Source organism: Lycium ferocissimum, chromosome 9, assembly GCF_029784015.1.
Source record: "Lycium ferocissimum isolate CSIRO_LF1 chromosome 9, AGI_CSIRO_Lferr_CH_V1, whole genome shotgun sequence".
In the NCBI taxonomy this organism is placed as follows: Eukaryota; Viridiplantae; Streptophyta; class Magnoliopsida; order Solanales; family Solanaceae; genus Lycium; species Lycium ferocissimum.
This window is the reverse complement of record NC_081350.1, coordinates 5467983-5493650: the sequence shown is the minus strand read 5'-3', so window position 1 is coordinate 5493650 and position 25668 is coordinate 5467983. Positions and strand designations below refer to the sequence as shown.

The 25668-nt window shown below is 40.3% G+C and overlaps 1 protein-coding gene across 1 annotated transcript in view; it reads right to left on the bottom strand.

The window, feature by feature from the left end:
* Positions 1-24930, bottom strand: part of LOC132029543 (uncharacterized) — a 31638-nt gene extending 6708 nt beyond the window's left edge. The window contains exons 1-4 of the mRNA XM_059418795.1: positions 24563-24930; positions 24077-24407; positions 21721-21819; positions 21502-21569 (exon numbers count right to left, since the gene is read on the bottom strand). Coding sequence (XP_059274778.1) covers positions 21502-21569; positions 21721-21819; positions 24077-24407; positions 24563-24861 — 797 coding nt within the window. The 5' untranslated portion in view covers positions 24862-24930. The remainder of the gene's footprint in view (positions 1-21501; positions 21570-21720; positions 21820-24076; positions 24408-24562) is intronic.
* Positions 24931-25668: the final 738 nt, after the last annotated feature.

The following is a 25668-nucleotide window of genomic DNA, read 5'->3' as shown; positions in this document are numbered from 1 at the left end:
CCCTCATTTTGCGCCTATACGAGACGTTCACGCTATTCCTATTCTTATAAAGGCTATAAGCTCATGACCCTCGAAATTCTCTTGATATTGTTGACAACGTTTCTTATGATGATAATGATAATGATTTTGATGATGAGATCAATTCTAGAGATTCCATCTAAGATATTCAAAATGCCCAAATGTTAGAGATGCTACGAGTTCATAAATTACAATATTCTTGAGATACTTTGGCAGAAGCTCCTAATAGTGATGATGATAATGATAATAGTGATAATGATAATAGTGATAATGATAATGATGACGATGATAATAGTGATGATGATAATGATAATAGTTATGATGATAATGATGACGATGATAATAGTGATGACGATAAAGATGACGGTGATTCAATAATAGAAATCGGGAGTTTATAGACTTTTTGTAACCCCGATAGTGTTGAAATGTTTCTCTCGGATACATATGTATGTTATAAATGTATGAATGCTATGTTGTGACACCGAGCCTATATGGCCGGGTATGATATCTATTGCGCGCACACCACTACAGTTGGGTACGTATAACACTGAGCCTTGGTAGGGCCAGGTATGGACAACATTGAGCCTTGGTAGGGCCAGATACGTATAACACCAAGCTTTATTATAGCTGGGTACGTAAGAAACCGAACCTATATGGTCGGGTATGATACTACTATGTGTTACAATGTATGAAATGGAAGTTTCCCAGTAGAAAGAGGACAAGTAAGTATAACGAGCATTGCTAGAGGTATACCTAGCTTTTTCATTTTCATAACTCGTCCATACTATGTTATTTCATATGCTTTCATTATGCTATTGATTATACTTTACATACTCAGTACATTGTCCGTATTAACGTACCTTTGCCTGGGGGCGCTGTGTTTCATGCCACACAGCCCCATATCGCTTTGCAGGAAAGTTATCCAGGAGTTTGACTATAGGATGTTGTAGGCTATTAGCTGGATCGGTTGACTCAATTCGGTTCGGAGTGATACCGCGTCGGAGTATGTCCTCATGAGCTGAGTTATGCACATTATAGGTATGTTAGGGTCCTGTCCCAACTTAGGTTTTGATATCATATCTTATGTTAGAGACATTCGTAGACAGAGTCGCGTATACAGTACATTAGCCTTGTAAGCAGCTATGCAAGCCGATGTAGCATTATGCATTACTTTACAGATTCATACTATTACAGATTTTTACTTGAGTTAAGAAAGACGAAAAGAACGTTTTGAAGAGCTTTCATTATGCATATCATTTCACGATTAAGAGTCCAGTAAGATTATGAGTATAACGAGAACCAGCGGGTTCGCTCGGCTCTAAGTGAGGGTCGGGTGCCCATCATGCCCTATCAGAATTGGGGTGTGACAGAAATCGTTGAGGCCAAATGCGATTCCCTCCTGGTGGTCAACCAATTGAACGGTACATTCGAGGTCAAAGACGACCGAATGCGGAGATATGTAGAAAAGCTACAGGTGGTCCTTCATAGATTCAAGGAATGGACACTCGAACACGTGCCTCGGGACCAACATAACAAGGCCAATGCTTTGGCAAACCTGGGATCATCGGTAGAATTGGAAGAGTTTAATTCCGGCACTGTGGTGCAGCTAATGAGTTCCATAATCGAGACCGGCCACGCTGAGATAAATTCAACCAGCTTCACTTGGGATTGGAGAAACCAATATGTAGATTATCTTCAAACAGGGAAGCTACCACCGGATGCCAAAGACTCGAGGGCCCTTCGAACCAAAGCAACCATAATTTGTTTGGTCGACGACCTGCTATACCGAAGGCCGTTCTACTGTCCTTTGGCAAGATGTTTGAGGCTGGGGGAAATCGACTATACTATGAGGGAAATTCACGAGGGGATTTGTGGAAACTACTCGGGAGCCAACTCACTGGTCCGCAAGCTGATCAGGGCAGGTTACTACTGGAACGAGATGGAGAAAGATGCCAAAACCTTCATTCGAAAATGCAACGAATGTCAAAGGCACGCCCCGTCGATACACCAACCGGGGGAAGAGCTTCATCCGGTTCTTTCTCCGTCGCCATTCATGAAATGGGGAATGGACATAGTAAGGCCTTTGCCCTGGGCCCATGGTAAGGTATAATTTATTTTACTTATGACTGATTATTTTTCTAAATGGATTGAAGCACAGGCACTTGAAAGGGTCAGGGAAAAGGAAGTCATTGACTTCATTTATAACCATATAATCTGCCGATTCGGGGTACCTGCGAAAATTGCATGTGACAACGGGAAGCAATTCATAGGGAACAAAGTCAGCAAATTCTTCGAAGAATACAAGATCAAAAAGATCTTGTCCACCCCGTACTACCTGAGCGCGAATGGCCAATGAGTCAGCAAACAAGATCATACTGCAGAACTTAAAAAAAAGACTGACCGACTCTAAACACCGATGGAAGGAGATTTTACCGGAGGTTTTATGGGCCGACCGCACTACGGTGAGATCAATTACCGAGAAAACGCCATTCTCCCTGGTATATGGCACTGAGGCTCTAATACCCGTCGAGGTCGGTGGACCAAGTTTAAGATTTTAACATGCTACTAAAGACTCGAACGACGAAGCGATGTCTGCTAGTCTGAATCTCGTGGACGAAAAAAGAGAGGCTGCCTACGTCTGGTTAACAGCTCAAAAGCAAAGGTCGCAAAGATATTATAACCGAAGGGCTAACCTTAGGCATTTTCAAATTGGGGACTTGGTCTTGAGGAAGGTCACGCTTCACACCAAGAACCCCAACGAAGGAAAATTCGGCCCGAAGTGGGAAGGACCATACAGAGTCACCAGTATAACCGGGAAAGATTCCTATCAACTTGAGAATGGAAATGGAATACAACTTCTAAACAACTGGAATGTGGCACACCTAAAACGATACTACTGTTAAAGGTACGAAGTGACCTTTTGTTTTCTGTTCTCTTTGATTTAAACATGTAAGCATACATCGAAGTGGACATCGGAAGTAGCCTTAATAGAAGCCGAAAAGCCATAGACTCAGGACTGAAAGCACGTGCTGCACTCTTTTTCCCTTCGATCGATTTTGTCCTGAAGTGGGTTTTTCGGTAAGGTTTTTAATGAGACAGCGCCGTACAGCGTGCTACTAAAATATGGAAGACCGGTCAGGAACTGGGGACTTAAGACTGTCCATATCGGGTCAATAGCACCCGAGCTCTCATACTTCGAACTCAAGTACTAGGGGACTATCATACCCGGGGCTAATCGATACCTATATAAAGCCAAGGCTTGAATGATAGGATTTGATGTAAGAGGACCAAACGATCGATTGAATCGTGTCCGATTAGCTTGTTCTTGCCACTACAATTATTGTAAATTTGTTTCCGGTTCCATCAAGAAAAACGAGGAAAATCTTCAAAATATCTAATATTGCATGTTTGCATGTCACCGAACCGGACCCCCAAATATACGAAATGCGTAAACTCAAAGACTACAGTCTGAATACGAAATGCGATAGTCTGAAAGACTACGGTCTAAACAGTTAAAAACTATGGTCTAAAAATGACCACATTGTGCGACTCAGAGACGTGTAAGTTTGCAAACAAGGCCTTTCACATATGCCACACACTCGAGAACGAGTCACTATCACTTTAAATATACATGCTAAGGCAATGGCGCATATCGGACAAACATTAAACCGAGCCAATGAATATTTAAATCTTAAACACAAAGTACAAGGCAATAAAAAAAAATGATAAATAAGCCGGGCAAAAATCTTCTTATATATAAAGTCAAGGATTTACAAAGGCACAGACAAACGACCTTGAGTCCAAAAGACAAAAAGAAATACAAGGCCCCTAAGCCTAATCTTCACCCGAGCTCACAGCATCACCCTCGAGGTCGCTATCCGACTCCTCAGGATCATACACGGCCTTCGCTTCTGCTTCAAGCTCCTTAGCCTTCTCGATTAGATCGGACAAATCTATCCCGGTGGCCTGAATCTCTTCAAGAGTCTCCCTTCGGGATAAACGCCACATATATTCGGCCCGAGCATCGCTAGCCCTCTCGGCAGCGGTCACATCGGCTTCATACTGAGCCAACATGCTATCATATCTCGAGATTTGGCCCAGGGCTTTGTTATGTTTGGCCTGCAGATCGGCAATATCCCGGCCAAGGCCATCGCGCTCCGATTCGGCCTGGTCAAGTTTAGACCGAAGTTCGACAGCTTGATCAGACATCACATGGAGTTGCTCCTTGAGAGCATCCCACTCAGTGACAACACCAACTACCTTTTCTTTGAAAATATCGAGCTCAGGTTTGATCTCGTCTAGTTCTGCCCGAAGTTGGTCGACCTGGGTCACATAAGACCGGGCCTGAGAAGGAGTTATGTTAGCATCGGCTGTTAACGTTTTATTATGAACCTCAAAAGCCCTTACCTTCTCTGCTAACCGGTCATGCTCCTGTTTTGCCTCGACAGCCTCTTTTCGGGCCGCTGTCAGATCCGACTGTAGGATAGCGGTATTACTCCTCGGAAAAATTTTCGTTGATGCTCAGTGAATAGACTAACGAAGGGCACAAAGTATACGATGTTTCAATAAGTAAGAAATAGCATTTGATGATTCTAATTGAGATTTTAAAGATATTCGAGGTAAGAGAGGAAAGTTTGTCATGAAAGGCGAGGTATACGTTATGTATCGGAAAAGATTTACGAGTAACAAGTTAATGATGACTTAATGATATCTTGGAGAAGAGTTATAATGTCCCTTAGATTGTTAATAAGGTGTTAAACAAGTGTTAAGAAGGTTTCATAAGGATTGGAGATCGAACGAGTCGACGAGAACGAGTTTCGGAAAAGCTGGGCATTATACGGTCCAACATACTGGCCGTATAAAATATACTGGCCGTATGTTAGGCCGTATGTTCTGCCCAGAATGGGGACTTCCACTAGACCAAGGATACGATCAGACATACGGTCCATATAAAAGATACGGACCGTATGTTGATCCGTGAAACCGAGTCGGGACAGATTTTAAGTTATTAAAAAGGGGACCCAAGTTCATTTTATTTCATTTCATTTTCACTCCCCTTCTCTCAAGAACTCTCTAGAAAACTCTCCACACTTCTTCCACAAGAACTCAAGAGAAATTCATGATCAACTTCATCAAACCAAGAGAATCAAGTTTAAGAAACTCATTAGGGTTCATCCAAGGCAAGAAATCCCATTGGAAGTGAACTAGGGTTTTGGCTCAAGTGAAGTATTTCCACTCAAGGCTCATTCCCACACTATCTAAGGTAAGTTTTATGATTATTTCATGTTGTTTAAGATATTGAGAGGTTGAAAGACTTGGATTGTAGAAGGAGATAGAAAATGGGTCATGAATGTGAGAATAGTAGCATTTTTGAGTTGTAGTTTGGAATGAGTCATGATTCTTGATGTGTCGTGATTATAATTATGTTATAAATGATATTAAGAACATGGGATAAATATTATATTGTGAGTAAATGCAATAGTGTACTATGACCATGGTTGTGGATGAATTGAAGTGAAATTTGGGAAATGTGGATAATATAGGTGTATGAAGATTGTTGCTTATGGTGTTGTGGATGTTATTATAGACGTTTGGAAGTTGATATATGATATGGGGAAAGTTGTATAAACAAAGGAAATGCTGCCCAATTTTCTCTAGCTTTAGTCAAGTATGCTAAGCTATCGATTATCTAATGTTGATACGAACTCTCTCAAGGTAGAAACGTGTATCAAGGAGAACGATCAAGCGATAGGATAGCTAAACGAAAAGGTATGTAAATGAAAAGGTATGTAAGGCTAGTCCCTTCTTTCTAAGGCATGACTCTTATGGCATGAATATTCCTATCTTTTCATGATTTTCCTACTTATCGAAAATTATGAGTCCATGATTATAAAGAGCTTTTCATGAGATAATGAAACGAGATACGTTATGAGTATGATAATGACAATGATGAGCTTAAGTCTAAAGATTCTAAAGTTCATGATATGATGCTTCTACAAAGCTAATGATCCAAGTTATGATTAATTGATGTCGATCTTTATGCTACACTTACCTTATATGCTAATTCCTTCAAGGTGAGGCAGAATGCTTATGAAACTCCATAATGGAATCGGGGGTTTACGACCTTATGTCACCTCGATAAAGTATGGTTATCTTTGAGTTCCTATGCATGCATTATGATGAGTATATGATGATGATATCACACCGCGCCTATATGGCCGAGCAGACACCGCCAAGGCGGGCAATGTATACACCATGTCTAGATGACATGGGCAGACACCACTAGTAGGCTGCATGAGATGTTTACTCCGGACGCGGGAGGCCTGGACGCGGGCTAATGATGATCACACCGTACCTATAAGGTCGGGCAGCTTATATATATATATATATATATATATATATATATAAATGATATATATATATGATGTTTATGAAGTAAGTCAGCATGCATTATTTCTATCATGATTGACAGTTAGTTACAGGTTGTTCTTCACTTGATGTCTCCTTATTTCATTGATGTAACATTATTGTTTATGCCTTACATACTCAGTACAATGCTCGTACTGACGTCTTTTTCTTTGGACGCTGTGTTCATGCCCACGGCATGCGAACGGGGAGGTGACCTGCATTCGTAAGGCTATCGCAGACTTTGAGAGCACTCCATTGTTCCGAGGTGCCATTGATTTATTATTTTGTGTATATATATGTTTTGGGCACGACGGGGGGGTCGTCCCCGTTCATATGTCTAATACTCTAGCAGAGACTCGTAGATACGTATGTGTGGGTAGTATGGTCTCACGATGTCCTTATTGTATGTATATCATTTTGATAGCCGAAGGGCTTATGTATATAAAGGTAAATATGTTTCAAAGTGAAAATGGTTTTCTATGATTATAAGCATGAGAATAATGAATGAATGCAGAGGGAGTACGATGAGTAATAGAATGAGTGGTGCTCGGTGGTTAGCTCCGAGTACCCGTCATGGCCCATAGTCGGGTCGTGACAAAAGTGATATCAGAGCAGTTCAGTCTTAGGAAGTGTCTACGAGCCGTGTCTAGTAGAGTCTTGTTTATGGTGTGTTGCGCGCCACACTAATAAACAGGAGGCTGCAGGGCATTTAGGAAAAATGACCGTTCTTCTTCTTATGAAATCGTGCCATAGAGCCGTGTTATAAGATTTTCTCCTCTCTAATAGTGTGTTATGATTTCAGAAATGCCGGTAAAAAGAAAAGCTACAGCCGCCAGGAAGGGCAAGACTACGATAGAAGTGGGCGGGTAGAGCGGAGCCGCCGACGAATGTGGAAGAGGGCGAATCACATAACGAGGCCCCATCTAATACTTCTCCCACCCCGCCTGTTTTAGAAGAACAAGAGGGGGCTTTGGATTCAACTCCTATGCCTACAGCTCCTCCACCGGATGCTTCGGGTCAATAAATGACCGAAGCTATCCATTTATTGACGCAGTTGGTTGCCGCCCAGGCACAGCGGCAAAGTTCGAGTCCAAGTGGCAGGACAGTTAGTACTAGAGCCCGTGATTTCATGAGTTTGAATCCTCCGGAGTTCTTCGGGTCAAAGCCGGATGAAGACCCGCAAGGTTTTATTGATGAAATGTTGAGAACATTGAAGATTATTCATGCCTCCGAGACTGAATCTGTGGAGTTGGCATCTTATACACTCCGAGATGTGGCGGTACTTTGGTATAATAATTGGATATCTGCAAGGAATGAGAATACGCCGCCTCCAGTTTGGCAAGAATTTGTAAATGCCTTCATCCGCCACTATCTACCACCCGAGGTCCGCCGAGCTAGAGCGGATAGATTCTTAAATTTGAAGCAAGGAAATTTGAGTGCCCGGGAGTATAGCCTTCAATTTAATTTATTGGCTAGATATGCTCCGACTATGGTAGCCGACATGGGAGATAGGGTGCAAAGGTTTGTGAGTGGCTTAGGGCCACATTTATTTAAGGATTGTCTAACGGCTTCATTGCAAGATGGGATGGATATTTCCCGCATTCAGGCCCATGCCCAGAACTTAGAAGAGCAACAACATCCACAAAGGGGTGAGCGTGATATTGATAGAGGGCAAAGTAAGAGGGCCAGATCTATGGGTGCCGGTAGTGACTATAGAGGGGGATCGAGGCAGTTATATTCTAGACACTCAGGCCAGTCGGCGACTAGTGCACCTCCTCAGTTTGCAGGAAGGAGATTTGACCGCTCCACTCGTTCAGGACAGGGTCAGAGTTCGAGAGCCTCAGGTTCTCAGTTTGGGGGTGATTATAGTCAGAGGAGACCACCAGTACCGTGATGTAGTCAGTGTGGTAAGTTACATTCTGGTCAGTGTCGCCGAGGTTCAGATGCTTGCTATTCCTGTGGCCAGGTTGGACATATGATGCGAGATTGCCCATCGATGAGTGGTAGAGTCGGGGTTCAGCCCACAGGATCAACGGTTGGTTCTTCTTCTGTGTGTCCGACAGGGCAGACTCCCCAGATTCCAGCAGTTCGAGGTAGAGGCAGAGGGGGAGCGTCCAGTTCAGGTGGTATCCAGCCCCGTACCGATGCTTTAGCCGGACGACAGGATCTCGAGTCCTCCCCGGATGTGGTTACAGGTATATTATCCGTATTTTCTCATGACGTATATGCATTGATAGATCCGGGTTCTACACTATCTTATATTACTCCGTATATTGCTGGTCGTGTTAGGGTGAAACCCGAGTCAATTAAACCTTTTGAGGTGTCTACTCTGGTTGGTGATCCCGTGATAGCTAGATAAGTATACAAAAATTGTGCAACTGTGATATGTGACTATAAGACTAAAGTTGATTTAGTTGAGCTGGAAATGTTAGATTTCGATGTGATTATGGGTATGGATTAGTTGGCCTCATGTTATGCTAATGTTAATTATCGAATGAAAGTGGTTCGATTTCAATTTCTGGGAGAGCCCGTGCTTGAATGGAAGGGTAATACAGCATCTCCAAGAGGTAGGTTTATTTCCTACCTTAAGGTAAGAAAGATGATAGCTAAAGGCTATATTTATCACTTAGTTCGAGTTCATGACACCGAAGCCAAGCCACCAACTTTCCAATCCGTCCTGGTAGTGAATGAATTTTCGGATGTATTTCCAGATGAACTTCTAGGCCTTCCTCCAGAAAGAGAGATTGATTTTGCTATTGATGTGTTGCCAGACACCCAGCCTATCTCTATTCCTCCCTACCGAATGGCTCCTGCAGAACTGAAAGAGCTAAAGGCACAATTGAAAGATTTGCTTGAAAAAGGATTCATTAGGCCTAGTTCATCACCGTGGGGAGCACCAGTCCTATTTGTGCGAAAGAAAGATGGTTCCCTACGGATATGCATTGATTACAGGCAGTTAAATAAAGTGACGATAAAGAATAAATATCCTCTTCCGAGAGTTGATGATTTGTTTGATCAATTACAGGGTTCCAAGTGGTTTTTCAAAATAGACCTGAGGTCAGGTTATCATCAAGTGAGAATTAAAGAAGAAGATATTCCCAAAACAGCTTTCCGAACGAGATATGGCCATTATGAATTTCGGGTGATGTCATTTGGGTTAACTAATGCTCCGGCAGTGTTTATGAATTTGATGAATAATGTATTTAGGCCTCTTTTAGACCTATTCGTGATAGTGTTCATTGATGATATTCTGGTATACTCTCGGATAGAATCGGAACATGCAGACCATCTACGTATAGTTCTTGGAATTCTTCGTACTCGAGAATTGTATGCAAAGTTTTCAAAGTGCAAGTTTTGGCTGAATTCTGTGACATTTTTGGGCCATGTTATTGCAGATGATGGCATTCGAGTGGATACTCAGAAAATTGAAGCTGTGAAAACTTGGCCAAGGCCTACAACGCCCACGGAAGTCCGTAGTTTTATGGGATTGGCAGGTTACTATAGGAGATTCGTGGAAGGGTTTTCATCTATTTCAGCCCCATTGACGAAGCTAACCCAGAAGTCAGCTAAATTTCAGTGGAATGATGAATGTGAATGCAGCTTCCAAGAGTTGAAGGACATATTAACCTCAGCTCCAGTCTTGACACCCCCAGAAGGGCCAGATGGTTATGTTGTATACTGTGATGCTTCTGGTGTTGGGTTAGGATGTGTATTAATGCAGCACGGTAAGGTCATTGCTTATGCTTCGAGGCAGTTACGGAAACATGAAAAGAACTACCCAACTCATGATCTTGAATTGGCTGCAGTTATTCATGCACTAAAGATGTGGAGACATTACTTGTATGGTGTTCACGTTCATGTTTACACAGATCACAAGAGTCTTTAATAGATTTTCAAGCAGAAGGAGTTAAATCTGTGGCAGAGGCGATGGTTGGAATTATTGAAAGATTATGATGTGAGTATTTTATACCACCCCGGAAAGACAAATGTAGTAGCCGATGCACTTAGCCGCAGATCAATGGGTAGAGTATGTGAGGCTCCTCCGGAGAAGAAGGAGTTAATTTGTGAGCTCCACCAGCTAGCTAGTCTTGGGATTCATCTAATTGATTCAGGCAGTACAGGAATTGATATCAATAATCCCTCTGTTTCATCCCTGGACATAGAGGTAAAAGAGCGTCAACATGAAGATCTTTAGTTGAGCCACTATAGAGACACATTTCATGAAAAAGAGAAGTCTCCATTTGAAACTTCTAGAGATGGAGTTCTTAGATACCGAGGTAGGCTATGTGTTCCGAATGTTGCAGAATTACGTCGTCAAATTCTAGAAGAAGTTCATTATTCTCGGTATTCTATTCACCCAGGTGCAACAAATATGTATCATGATCTCAAGTTAATGTATTGGTGGGATGGAATGAAGAAAGACATAGCAGAATTTGTAGCTCAATGTGTCAACGAAGTGAAAATCGAGCATCAAAAGCTAGGAGGATTATTGTAAGCAATGGAAATCCCTACTTGGAAATGGGAAGTGATCAATATGGATTTTGTTGTGGGGTTCCCTCGTTCCCGAAGCAAATATGATTCCATATGCGTGATAGTGGACAGACTCACGAAAGCATCCCATTTTCTTCTAGTTAGGACTACATATACAATAAAAGATTATGCAAGGTTATATCTTAAGGAGATAGTACGACTCTATGGTATTCCGATGTCTATTATTACTGACAGAGGAGCACAATTTACAGCTAAGTTCTGAAAATCTTTCCAAGAAGGTTTAGGTACTCAAATAAAGCTTAGCACGGCATTTCATCTGCAAACTGATGGGCATGCCGAACGTACCATTCAGACCTTGGAAGATATGCTACGGGCACGTGTACTAGATTTCGGTGGTAGTTGGGATGACCACTTACCCATTATTGAGTTTGCATACAACAACAGCTACCATTCCAGTATCCAAATGGCTTCGTATGAAGCTCTATATGGAAGGAAGTGTAGATCCCCAATTAGGTGGTTTGAAGTAGGAGAGGTACAACTAATAGGCCCTGAGTTGATTCAACAAGCAGTGGAAAAGGTCAAGGTTATCCGAGATCGATTGGTGACAGCCTAAAGTTGCCAGAAATCTTATGCGGATAACTGGCGGCGAGACTTAGAATTTCAAGTTGATGGCCGGGTATTCTTAAAGGTGTCTCCAATGAAAAGATTGATGAGATTTGGTAAGAAACGGAAGTTGAGTCCTTGATATATAGGACCTTATAAGATTGTCCGCAAGGTGGGTCAAGTAGCTTATGAATTGGACTTACCCTGAGAGTTGGAGTCGGTCCATCCGATTTTCCATGTCTCAATGCTCCATAAATGTGTTGGAGATCCTACTAGGATCGTACTAGTAGATGATGTTCAAGTGACAGAAAAGTTGACTTATGAGGAGGTACCCATTGCCATATTAGACAGGGAAGTACGACGGCTTAGAAACAAAGAAGTGGCCTCAGTTAAGGTTTTATGGAGAAACAATAACCGAGAAAAGATGACTTGGAAAGCGGAATAAAATATGAAGTCCAAGTACCCGCACTTATTCCAACCCCCGGAAGAGATCCAAGATGAAATGTCAAGATTATGAGGTATGTATGTTTTCTTTTTATGCTTTTGGGTCGTGTGTGGCCAAACTTTATTGCTATTATGTTGTAGCCCTATGAGGCATTGTTATTATAGGCTGTTGTGACAGGATGGTAGTGCCATATTACAGGGAAAACTCTGGCGAAATTTTCGTAGGATTCCCGAGTGCTTAACATTCGAGGACGAATGTTCCAAAAGAGAGGAAGAATATTACACCTCGAAAAAATTTTCGTTGATGCTCGGTGAATAGAATAATGAAGGGCACGAAGTATACGATGTTTCAATAAGTAAAAAATAGCATTTGATGATCCTAATTGAGATTTCAAAGACATTCGAGGTAAGAGAAGAAAGTTTGTCAAGAAAGGCAAGCTATAGGTTATGTATCGGAAAAGATTTACGAGTAACAAGTTAATAATGACATAATGATGTCTTGAAGAATAGTTATAATGTTCCTTAGATTGTTAATGAGGTGTTAAACAAGTGTTAAGAAGGTTCCATAAGGATTAAAGATCGAACGAGTCGACGAGAACGAGTTTCGGAAAAGCTGGGCATTATACGGTCCAACATACTGGCCGTATAAAATATACTAGCCGTATGTTAGGCCGTATGTTCTACCCAGAATGGGGACTTCCCTTTGGACCAAGGATACGGTCAGACATACGATCCATATAAAAGATACGGACCGTATGTTGGTCCATGAAACCGAGTTGGGACAGATTTTAAGTTATTAAAAAGGGGACCCAAGTTCATTTTATTTCATTTCATTTTCACTCTCCTTCTCTCAAGAACTCTATAGAAAACTCTCCACACTTCTTCCACAAGAACTCAAGAGAAATTCATGATCAACTTCATCAAACCAAGAGAATCAAGTGTAAGAAACTCATTAGGGTTCATCCAAGGCAAGAAATCCCATTGGAAGTGAACTAGGGTTTTGGCTCAAGTGAAGTATTTCCACTCAAGGATCATTCCCACACTATCTAAGGTAAGTTTTATGATCATTTCATGTTGTTTAAGGTATTGAGAGGTTGAAAGACTTGGATTGTAGAAGGAGATAGAAAATGGGTAATGAATGTGAGAATAGTGGCATTTTTGAGTTGTAGTTTGGAATGAGTCATGATTCTTGATATGTCGTGATTATAATTATGTTATAAATGATATTAAGAACATGGGATAAACATTATATTGTGAGTAAATGCAATAGTGTACTATGACCATGGTTGTGGATGAATTGAAGTAAAATTTGGGAAATGTGGATAATATAGGTGTATGAAGATTGTTGCTTATGGTGTTGTGGATGTTATTATAGACGTTTGGAAGTTGGTATATGATATGGGGAAAGTTGTATAAACAAAGGAAATGCTGCCCAATTTTCTCTAGCTTTAGTCACGTATGCTAAGCTATCGATTATCTAATGTTGATATGAACTCTCTTGAAGGTAGAAACGTGAGCATTGAAGGAGAACGATCAAGCGATAGGATAGCTAAACGAAAAGGTATGTAAACGAAAAGGTATGTAAACGAAAAGGTATGTAAGGCTAGTCCCTTCTTTCTAAGGCATGACTCTTATGGAATGAATATTCCTATCTTTCCATGATTTTCCTACTTATCGAAAATTATGAGTCCATGATTATAAAGAGCTTTGCATGAGATAAAGAAAAGAGATACGTTATGAGTATGATAATGACGATGATGAGCTTAAGTCTAAAGATTCTAAAGTTCATGATATGATGCTTCTACAAAGCTAATGATCCAAGTTATAATTAATTGATGTCGTTCTTTATGCTACACTCACCTTATATGCTAGTTCCTTCAAGGTGAGGCAGAATGCTTATGAAACTCCATAATGGAATCGGGGGTTTACGACCTTATGTCACTCCGATAAAGTATGGTTATCTTTGAGTTCCTATGCATGTATTATGATGAGTACATGATGATGATATCACACCGCGCCTATATGGTGGGGAAGACACCGCCAAGGCGGGTAGCGTATACACCATGTCTAGATGACATGGGCAGACACCACTAGTGGGCAGCATGAGATGTTTACCCCGGACGCGGGAGGCCTGGACGCGGGCTAATGATGATCACACCGTACCTATATGGTCGGGCAGCTTATATATATATATACACACACACACACATATATATATATATATATATGCATACATGATATGATGATGTTTATGAAGTAAGTCAGCATGCATTATTTCTATCATGATTGACAGTTAGTTACAGGTTGTTCTTCACTTGATGTCTCCTTATTTCATTGATGTAACATTATTGTTTATGCCTTACATACTCAGTACAATGCTCGTACTGACGTCCTTTTCTTTGGACGCTGTGTTCATGCCTACAGGCAGACAGGGAGGTGACCCAGATTCGTAAGGGCTATCAGCAGACTTTGAGAGCACTCCATTGTTCCGGAGGTGCCATTGATTTATTATTTTGTGTATATATATGTTTTGGGCACGGTGGGGTCTTGTCCCGTCTATATGTCTAGTACTCTAGTAGAGACTCGTAGATACGTATGTGTGGGTAGTATGGTCTCACGATGTCTTTATTGTATGTATATCATTTTAATAGCCGAAGGGCTTATGTATATAAAGGTAAATATGTTTCAAAGTGAAAATGGTTTTCCTATGATTATAAGCATGAGAATAATGAATGAACGTAGGGTGAGTACGATGAGTAATAGAATGAGTGGTGCTCGGTGGTTAGCTCTGGGTACCCCTCACGGCCCCTAGTCGGGACGTGACAGGCGGGGTCGGGAAGGCTCGAGATATACTCCAGTTTCTGCCCGTAAAGATCCCTGAGCGCATCCGCATCCCGAGTTTTCTTCTCGAGCTCTGCCTTGAGACGGTCCACCCCCATCCTAAGTCGGTGAAAGCTTACGTGATGGAGCACAGAGGCCTAAGAAAGGAAGAAGAGCGATTGTTAGGATATGACAAGAAAGTAAAGTCAAGCGTAAAAACAAAGAGAACAAGATGTACCCGGTTCAAAGTATGTTGGGCCTCGTTGAAAAGGCAGGATTCGCTAACCTCCGCCATTTTCTTCCAATCCTCTTCGGTCACTAGAGGGTACAGGTAGCTGGCCACCCCGACCGGGCCCGACAACATATTTATATTGGCCGGTACCTTAAACGAGACCAGCCTTTTTCGGTTCGGGTCTACGCTCGGGGCCAGGAAAGTTTTCTCCAATCTAGGGTCGAAATTGACACCAAAGTTACTGGCCATGGGGATTGACAAGTGTTCAAATCCCGAACAGCCCGTGGTCGGGACATCACCTCTATCGGTCCGATAGCCAGATGCCTCGTCTGGCCCCCCAGGGTCCTCGACCATCTTGCCTTTGGCCGTTGCACCGTCAGATGGTATATCTATTGTTCGGGGCGGCGAGTCCTGTATACAAATAATGGTCTCAGCCAAAGACACAGCCTGTATTGGAAAGACAGAACCTATGCCATATAAAGGCGAAATGTAAGCTACCTTCGAATCCGATGCGAAAAGCGCTGCCCTCGATCCCGAGGCTGCAACAGTATATCTCTCCGAATCTCACGTAGATAGGGGCTCGGTAGCAGCATATTGGGGCACCTCGATCTTCGGCCCAATGATTTCCACACCTGCCGGTCTCGGGATACCTTTGTTCGAGACCATTGGCTCCTGGTTTGAACTTCCCCCCAAAGAAAGAATGGTTTCTGTCGAGCTTTTTAGCTCTTGGTTGATATTTTTCCTAGAAGGCCGATGCCTGGCCAACGCCTGGGCTTCATCATCCAAATGATCCTTGAGTAAGTCAATGACATCGGCATCCAGAATTCGTGCCCGGGCGTCGTCTGTAGAGGGCTTCTTCATGGTAAGCCTTGATATTTTGCTGACCTCGGAAGGGGCGTGAGAAGATTCGGAGGATCGCCTTCTCTTCTTCTCGAGCTTACCTCCTTAGCCGGGAGCCTTAATGTTCGCCTCATCGGCCGAGGCCTCTTCATTATCCAGCCCCCGAATTTTGGTGCCTTTGAAAGACCTATAAAAGGGAAAAAGGGTGGAATAAACATACCAATCGTGGCATAACGCGACAGGAGAGCACCATGATAAAGAACTTACCATGATTATCGGCCTCCCATCTGGATCGAGATAGCGCAAGCCAGTTGCGATCGGCGTAGGTGAGCTGAGAACAAATGTTCCTAATCCATTCCTCCACATTAGCAACCGCGCCAAGGGTTCGAGAGATTGCTACATGCACATGAACAAAATTAAGAATTGTTACAAATCAAATATCAGCGATACGACCGGGGTATTTGAAATGAAGGTCACTTACGAGTTGGGTTCCATTTCTCGGGGAACGACATCTTGTTGGCATGAATTAAATCCTCGGTCTTGACCCAGACAAACCTCCCCTGCCAACCTCGGTCCCTATCTTCATCAAGGCTAGAAAAAGGAGATTTCTTCGCTCGTTTCGTGAGCTTAATCATGCCTTCCCGAAACACTTGAGGACTATACAACCGGAGGAGGTGACCAACTATGAAAGGTTCATCCACATTTGTTGCAAAATAACGGAGAAGAACCACGATCCTCCAAAACGAGAGATGGATCTGACCAAGGCATACCTCGTACTTCTTGCAAAAGTCCACAATCACCGGGTCAAGCGGACTGAACGTGAAGGGGTAAGTATAAACACTCAGATACCCCTCCACATAGGTCGTTATGGCTTCCGTTTAGTTGGGAATAACGACCTCCATACCTTTCCAACAACAGTCTTTTTTAACCTGCTCGAGTTTATTCGGGGGAATCGTGCATATATAATCCGATATATCAGCGCCCCGATCCCCCTGCTGGGAAGGTTTCTCGACCTTGAAATCCTTGGCAGTTATGTAATTGGATGGGACAAAATCCAACAATACCGATTCCGGTTTCGGAGCCGCGGATGTCTCGCTGGACTTAGTTTTGGAAGACTTGGTCATTGTTCTAAGAATAACAAGGTTTGAAGGTTTCTATGGAGTTTTGAAGATTTGATGAAGAATTGAAGGTATGAATGTATGGGTATGAAGATTTGCATATTCAAGTGCACGAAGGTAAAATTTTATTTTGGTGAAAATCTGAAAAGTGAAAGGAAAAAGTTTGCTTTTATAGAGTGAGGCCGAGACGGTTTGCATTCCGTAACCGTCTTCTCGCCCAACCGGGACTTGACACGTGGCTGATGTCAGAGCGACGCGACGGATGGGACTTTGATCCTATCCATCCATAGGAAGCGTACAGGATAAGGAACCGGACCACCCCTCCAGGTCGTCGAGGCATATATAAACGGTCCAGACCACTGCTGGCTTTAGTTCCCGGATAAGTTACTTAAACTCTTTTTCGGATCAAAAGCCCGCAACTGGACTTCGAAGCGGCCAAGATCGGGCATTGGCATTAACACAGCTATGATCAGATGAGGCTCCTATTGGACCACAAAGGATGCGGGTTCGAACTGACCAAGGTCGAATACGAAGTAAAGAGTAGACAAATGTGGCGGTCGATAACTAGACGTTTCGATTTTTTATGAACAACAAAGCGAGATAACGACAGATCGGATATTTCAGAAGCATAAACAAGAACGCAAGTTCAAGCAAGAGAAGCAAGTCGAATACGCTAGGTAAAATCCGGCACGAAATTGATCAACAAAGTTCTATTAATTTACTCCATAAGGCAAAATCCCGATTTTATCGGGTACATTAGTTCAACAAAAGGGAAAAGAAAAAAAGCCCTATTTTACGATCCTAGACTTAGAACAAAAATGACCCCCCAAGCCGGTACGGTGAGCAACGGCATGTGACACCGACTAGACGACCCCGGGATTTTTCTTGGGAGCAGCCGAACCAGGGATATTCGGCTCTGGAAGATCTTCCTTATTGATAACTACAGTCGGTATGGGTCCTTCACAAGGGATCTCCCGTCGAGTCTCCATGATATGGTGTGTCCTGACCCGAGAACCAATCCCCCAATGAATAACCGAGGTGCTCGCAGCGGCTCGGGGATGGGGTTTCCTCACTGACGCCGTTGTCCTTCTTCCCCGAACGGTATTCTCGGCGCCCTCTTCAACAATGGTTTTCCCTTTCGAGGATTTTCTTGTTGGAAGCCCTGAAAATCGAAGACGAAGTTAACATACGACACGGAAAATTAAAAATCCTATGAATAGGTTGGGAATTACCGTGGCTTCTGCCTTTATACCTTTCGGGTGCCATCCTCCTCCAGGAATGGCCTGAGTACGAGAAGCTCCTAAAAGTGCAACCACCCATTCAAAGATGGTAACGATGACTTCAGGCTCGATCGGATTCGGAGCAGGGTTCCATATCTCAGGGAAATCGACGGATAATGGGCGGTGAGTTGAGCCATACGTATCATCACGAACTGGTGAAGCCATCCCCTGTAGTAATCATCTTCGGGGTCTATAAGCCCCCGATTTTCTCGAGAAAGAAGGTGAATTATCCCACATCGGATTACCCGAGACACGTATATATGTAACAGGTGGTTAAGGTTGAAGGGAATCCCGGCTATATTAGCCAACACTCCGATACAGTAAATGAGCCTCCAAATTTGTGGAGCGAGCTGGCCGATACACATACGATATCGGCGGCAGAAGTCCTCGATCACTCGAGGTACGGGGAGAGAAAACCCGATGGAAAAGGGATAGGTATAAGCCATCAAATAATCGACAACGTGATAATTCATCTTCATCCCATTTTCAACAGGATAGACATCAACACCCGCATCGAAGTTGCAGTCCTCCCTGACCACGGGAATGGTAGCATCATCAATGCAAGACTTGAACTTTTCCACAGAGTCGAGGTGATATGACACTTTGCAGTCATTCACGTATTTGAAACCCGACGGAAGAATATCCGCCGCAAGAAATTCTAATTCCCCATCAGGGCCGGTGGCCCCCGTCGGCAACCAAGGCGGTGAGTAGGGAGGGGACGCAGAATGGCCTTCACCTTGTATTAATAATGGAAGAGAAGCCATGGTCGTGGTTGACGTACAAAGACAAACAAGGGAGGATCACGCCCTAGCAAAGAAAGTTCAAAACTTGGAAAATGGTATAAACTTGGTATGGGCACAGAGAAGGATTTTCTTTCTTGGAAAAACAAGGTTTAGGTTTAGAGGATAAAAATGCATGACAAAAGAGAAGATACATGGGCTTTATATAGAGAAGAGACCAAAATGCTTTGTAGTGGATCAAGAACCCTGACAAGGGGCGGCTTCCCAAGAAAGATTTGACGGCTGAAGTAATGATGAGCCGGCATCGGGCAGAGTGCGGAAAGTTTGAAAGGATGTTCCGTAGTCATCGGACACTTTGCAGTCATTTGTGTTGAATTAAACCACATATCCTTAGCGCCGCGTACAAATTCAATTGTTATCTATTTTAAGGGCAAACAATTTTCATTTGTTTTTGAAAATGGTCCTTGAAATTGTTGCCTATACAATTCTACATTTTTCCAACTAGCATAACTAATCCTCGAGAGTGTTTTGGCAAACACAAAAAATAGCCTTCTTGGGGCATGTGCTAGGTAAAGGGGAGATTGGTGCAATACTTGGGACCATCTAAAACCAAAACGAAACTACAAAAACGAAAGGGTTATTAATTAAGAGCAAAACAAAAGTATACTCATAGTTCAAATGTGATTTAGGGATGGGAAGCGGGATGGGACGGGACAATGTGATTTAGGAATGGGAAACGGCAGTGGCGGTCCGGATTTTGCACAATCGGGTTCAATAAAGACGATCATGACCAGTACGTAGTATAAGCAATATCGGGTACAAAAAGCAGGATTTGGTCACTATCTGTTATTTTTTTAATCTTTTTTGTTTATAACACAATCTCAAAATGAAGTCATATTAAAGTCGGTACTTTATAATTTTAACACGTGGGAAACGGGATGGAACAGGACAGGAAGGGTGAAGCCTTATCCCCCAAAAGCTTTTGACAGTCCGGTACAGGACTACCTCGTCTCAGCTCAAGTCTTTTTTTCCTCTCTTTTCTACCACATTTATTTAGCTATGAGCCGATGAGCTTAACATATTACTATCATTATTCTCTAAATTTTCATTTAGCCCACTCCTACCTTGCCTCTCTTTTCATTTTCAAGAAAATTATTTTAACCCGCCTAACCCTGTTTGTGATTCTCATTGCCAAATCCCATTGCCATCTCTGATGGGGTTACATTTAAAAGAGCTTTCAACACCACTATATAATAGTACGGGTGATAAATAAGCAGGGACGGCTCAACATAGTCTAGGGCCTAAAGCTAAGGGCCCATTTGATCATAAATATCAAAAACTTTTTCACTTTTTTTGGAATTTTTGAAGTTGGAGTTGGAGTTGAAGTTGTGTTTGGCCATAGTTTTTGAAATTATAATTTTTGGTGTAATGTAGTGTAAAAAAGTGAAAAAAGTTAAAAAAAATTTGAAAAACAAGTTTTTCTTGTTTTCAGTATTCCGGAATACAACTCTGGAAAAAAGTGAATAATTTTTATGGCCAAAGGCTAAAAGTAAAAAAAGTGAAAAAAATTTCCGGAAAAAAGTGAATAATTTTTATGGCCAAACGCCCACTAAGTTTTAACTAGAGGCCTCAAACTTATTTGACAAAATTTATGTAAAGTTCTATATGAAGTTATTTTTCTAAAATTTTGAGATACAAACTTACTAATATTTTCTAATGAGTTCGTTTTGATATTTCATTGCCGTGGACGATATGTTTAATCCATTAAATGTACCTTTGTCCGGACTTAGAAAGTGAACTCGTTATAAATAGGAAAAATAAATAGCTGCATATAGAGGAGGAAAAATCAAAACTAAAGAAAAAAGTAAATGCACAAAAAATTTATACTTTCTGTGTTCATTTTAGTTGTCATGTTTATGTTTTTTCAATCCCTCTAAAGAAAACATTAGCTAAAACGATTATTTGACTAAAGTACTCTTATTTTGTTCATTGATTTCAATATAATACTACTCTTCTTTTCATCATTTTAATCCCTTTTCACATTTATTAGAGTAAGGGTAAAAGTGAAAACATAATAATTACTTGTATCTTTGATTTCCTAAAATAATAAGTATTTTAGACCAATTATTTTTAGTAACCTTGACAAGTAAATTGAACAGGAAGGAATAGCAATTTGCTCACTTATTTGAACTTCAACCAAATTCAAGAAAAAATATGAACAACTTTAAAACCTTTTATTAATATTAAATTATAAATATATAGATATATTCTAATGCATATCATATCTAGTGATTGTAAATTTTAGGGGCTCTCAAAACGTGGAGGCCTAAAGCCATGGCTTTAGTTGCCTTGCCATCTAGCCGGCCCCGTAAATAAGTCATAGATAATGATACGTCATAGTTTATATATATTAATGCATTTACTATTTTCATACCACAGCCCGATGCATAGAAAGTCAGGATAAGCTAATATGAAGTGGTTGATGAGTTGGGAGAGAGAGTACATACTCTTTGAGTTCAGTTGCCTTGTCAAGTAGGAATATCTGATCATGCTCTCCCCACACAATTAATACTTCCTACGTACACCAATAAAGCTATCAACATTACATTATTTTCCAGAGAAAAAAAAAAAAGGATAATTAATCACTTGGCATTTGCCAAAAAAAAAAAAAAAAGTAGCAAATTTTTGTTTAGAGATGAATTAATAGTAAGGCTTAAGTAATATACCTGTTGAAGTGGAGTAATATGATCTACTGTGTCATCTCTTCCAAGGCTCAAACCTTTTAACAGTTCCAGCTTCTCCTTCCTGTTTTCAACATATAATTTCTGCATCCAGTACTTTTAGTTGCAATTAACAATAATACAGTTTTGATTCCTTATTTAGAAGGAACGAAAGAGACTACATCACCAAATTATGCAACATAATATGAATCTTTCTGAACATCAAACAAGAAAAAAAAATACTATTGTTTTCAAAAACTCTTTTTCTCTTTGGGTGTGTTTGGTACGAAGGAAAATATATACTACTATTTTACTGAAAAATAAGTGGGTTTCTTATTTATTTTTTGATGTTCGGTAAATAAGCAGAAAGTATTGTCCCAATTGTCCCAAATACATTTATATATAGCCTAAGAAAAACACTATTGCGGTTGACATGGGGATGGTGGTGGGGGCTATATGGGGTTGTGGGTGCGTGTGTTGGAGGGCGGACATCAGACAATTTGTGTGGAATGTCATTTATGGAATTTCTTTTTCCGACTTGCACTAGAGAAGACATTTTTCTCATTCTTAAAGAACTTATTTTTTTAGAACAAATGTTTTTTTTTAAAATTTTGACCAATCAAATATGAGAAAATTGAAAAATATTTTCTAGAAAATATATATTTTCCCTCGTACCAACTAAACACAACCGTCATCATCTTTTCTTTTTCATTATCCCGTGCTTTCCCGAGTTTTCCCTTTTTCATTAAGTATGAATTATCCTGCGGTATTCAATATTCATTGATTGGATTAATTCGGATTTGTTCTAATCAAGTAGGATCCACAATATCATGAATTTCTCAATTTCCAGATCCGTGTTTTCCAGAGAAGCAATGGTGCAGTTGCTAAAGTAAAAGTCAAATGTACCTTAGCATATTTTTGGATTCAATAATGCATGCATTTTGTTTGGTGAAGCATGTTTTTGGAAAATTTTGGATGACCATGTTGTTGTACCAATTAAGGTGAATTGATAGCTATGTTCGTTTCAATTAAATACTTGTCAAAGCGGTCCACAAAAGCTATAAAACAGCTATACCTACCAACCAAGAAATTTGTCTAAACTTGTTGACAGATCCAACTGCCCCTGCTATATTATTATTAAAAATAAAATAAAATTTTGATAAGAGATCATTCGTTACGGTTCTTTTCATTCTAAATAATATCTTCAATTAACTACAAATTCTTTCCACTAGATTATTGATTCATCCATGAAAGGACATCATTCATTATTTTTTACTGAAAAATCTTTATGCAAGAACGGAAATAGTTGATGCATACACCACTAAATAACGATCTTCCAATTATTTATTTCCCTAATATTAAACGCAAAACTACTAAGCAAAAATTTAGGAAATCAAAACCAAAGTCTTGTATTAGTATTATTTTATTAGTCTCTCAATTTCAATTTATTTGTCTTCTGATTCGGCATAGAGTTTAAGAAAATAAAGATTTTTTTTGAATCTTGTGGTATTAAATTAAAGATGTGTATAACGTACTAAATATCATTTGAATCTTGTGGTTTAAATATGTTATGTAGAAAGTTGGATATAAGGAGTTACGTATTCAATATAAAATGTGATATTATTTTTTTGATAAGTTAAAAAGGAAAGTAAGATAAACCGGGAATATTATTGTGACCAAAAGAGAAACGAAATGGAAGTGAAAAGGAAAGGTATAAAGATAAACCAATGTTAAGGTTACCAGAAACTTTGAACTAAACCTTTACACAGAGAAGAAAAGATTAAACATAGCATTACTCACACGATCCCAAAAGATCTACCACCTTATCTTTATAGTAATCTTTGAAATATCCGTGGTAAATAATTTCTCCATCCATAACAAACAATCACTTTAGGTCAAAAAATTATCCCAAAATAATTGTCATTTTAGAAATTTTAAGATTATAGTTGGCAATTATTTCCAACTATACCCTTAATTGCAATAATATTTAAGAGGAGGAAATTAACTTTTATTACATAGGGATAACTTAGCAAACTATATCTATTGTTAATAAATGTGAAAAAAACTAAAGTGACAATTAAAATGGGACCGCCGGGGGTAATATTTTCATGCAAATACTTAGCACAAATATCAAATTTAATTTTTACGTCAAATTTTAATCCAGCAATTGGTTAAAAGTTAAAGAAGCTCGGAAAATCGTAAAAAACAAGAGATTTTGGATGGTCGTATAAAGAATTTTACTATTTTAATTTGTTATTCCTACTTGTCTTATCTTCTGAATTGCTAATCTTACACATTAATTGTGGACAGTTGACAGTGTACAAATTAGTTTACAAGTACAAGGGATAAGTAATAAACTTACGTTGATGAGATCATTGAACAAGAAATCCGGCAAATATGGTGGACGCCGATGAGCAGACAAACTAATCAACTTCCGCAACTGACTCGCCGTCGCCGGCAACAGTAAATCCTCAATCTTCTCTACGTTAGCTCTTTCCATTAACCCATCATTATCTTTTTTCTTTATATTAACCCCTGAACTTGCTATTATTACCTTTTCTACCTTCCCCGGGCACATCTTCCCCATATGATACGCTACAAATCCACCATAACTTGTCCCAATAACTGAACACTTTTCAACGCCAAGTTTCTCTAAAAGCTTCACCACGCAGGTTGCTTGAAAGACCTCGGACCTGTCGGAGTGGCGAAGTCAGAGTTGTTCAAGATTTAATATATACATATATGTGTGTCTAAAAAGTAAGTTGTGACTTATATATTCAGTATAATTTTCTATCTATTTTCGGACGAAGGGTGTTCAACTAACCACCCTTCCGTCTACACCACTGACCTGTCGGAAGATTTTGTCGTTGAACGACCAAAGAAGACAAGGCTAGGAATATATATGTCGAAGTCGTTAGAAAAGAATGTTATCTGTGGACGCCATTGCCAAACACCATGAGGACCAAAACCGTGGATTAAGATAAGTGATGGTTTTATTAATTGGTTGTTTGATGATTTTTTTGGACCCCAAAAATGGATGGTGGTTTCATCGTCGATTTGTATGGTTTGAGAAGTTAGACCGGCGTTGGTGAGGCAACGGCGAAGGAAACCGCCGTATAAGGAAACTGGACTTAGCCAAGAAAACATAATGTGGTTGTTATGTTAAGTTTTGAAGCGTTACTGGAAGGGAAAGAATGCGGAGTGTTATGTTTTTTTATTAAAGAGGTTTTTCTTCCATCTTTCTCCATTTTTTTATTTTTGAATTTTGTTTGTACTATTTTCTCTTTCTCTCTCTCCCTCTCTCTGTTTTATTTTTTTTATTTATTGTTTTAGGTTTTAAGTTGGTGGATGGGTGGGATAAAGATAATAATGTGGGATTGTTTTACCCCTAGTAATTTTGTAATGAGTATTACAAATTAATTCCGGAATTATTGTATTCCACCTTTGTGTACTTAAATAGTGGGATTATTATCCCATATAGAAAGTGGATAAAATAATTTCATGGGATATCCTTACTTATTTCATCCCACATGCCAAACGAACCCCTTATACTCTTAATCTAAAAGAGCTTTATATTGCCAATCACCTAAAATGATACTTACTAAAGATAACCTTCCTTAAAAAGTGAGATTATTTTTTAGATAAATAAGTCAGATGAAATTGTTACTATATGTTAACAAAGGCGAATTCAGGATTTCTAGAATATGAGTGCGCCACTAATAGAAAGAAGGAAAAAATATATTAAGTGGGAATTGATCCCTAGTCCTCTAGGCTAATAACTCAACCCTCAGCCAAATGTGCCATTTAGACTTCTTGTAGTATGAGTTCCAACAGTTAATAATATACCAATTTTAGAAGATATATACATAAAATACTAATTTTACGGAGAGATTATGGATTCACGTGCCCTAAATTTTATACACAAATTCGCCCCTGCATGTTAACACACATATA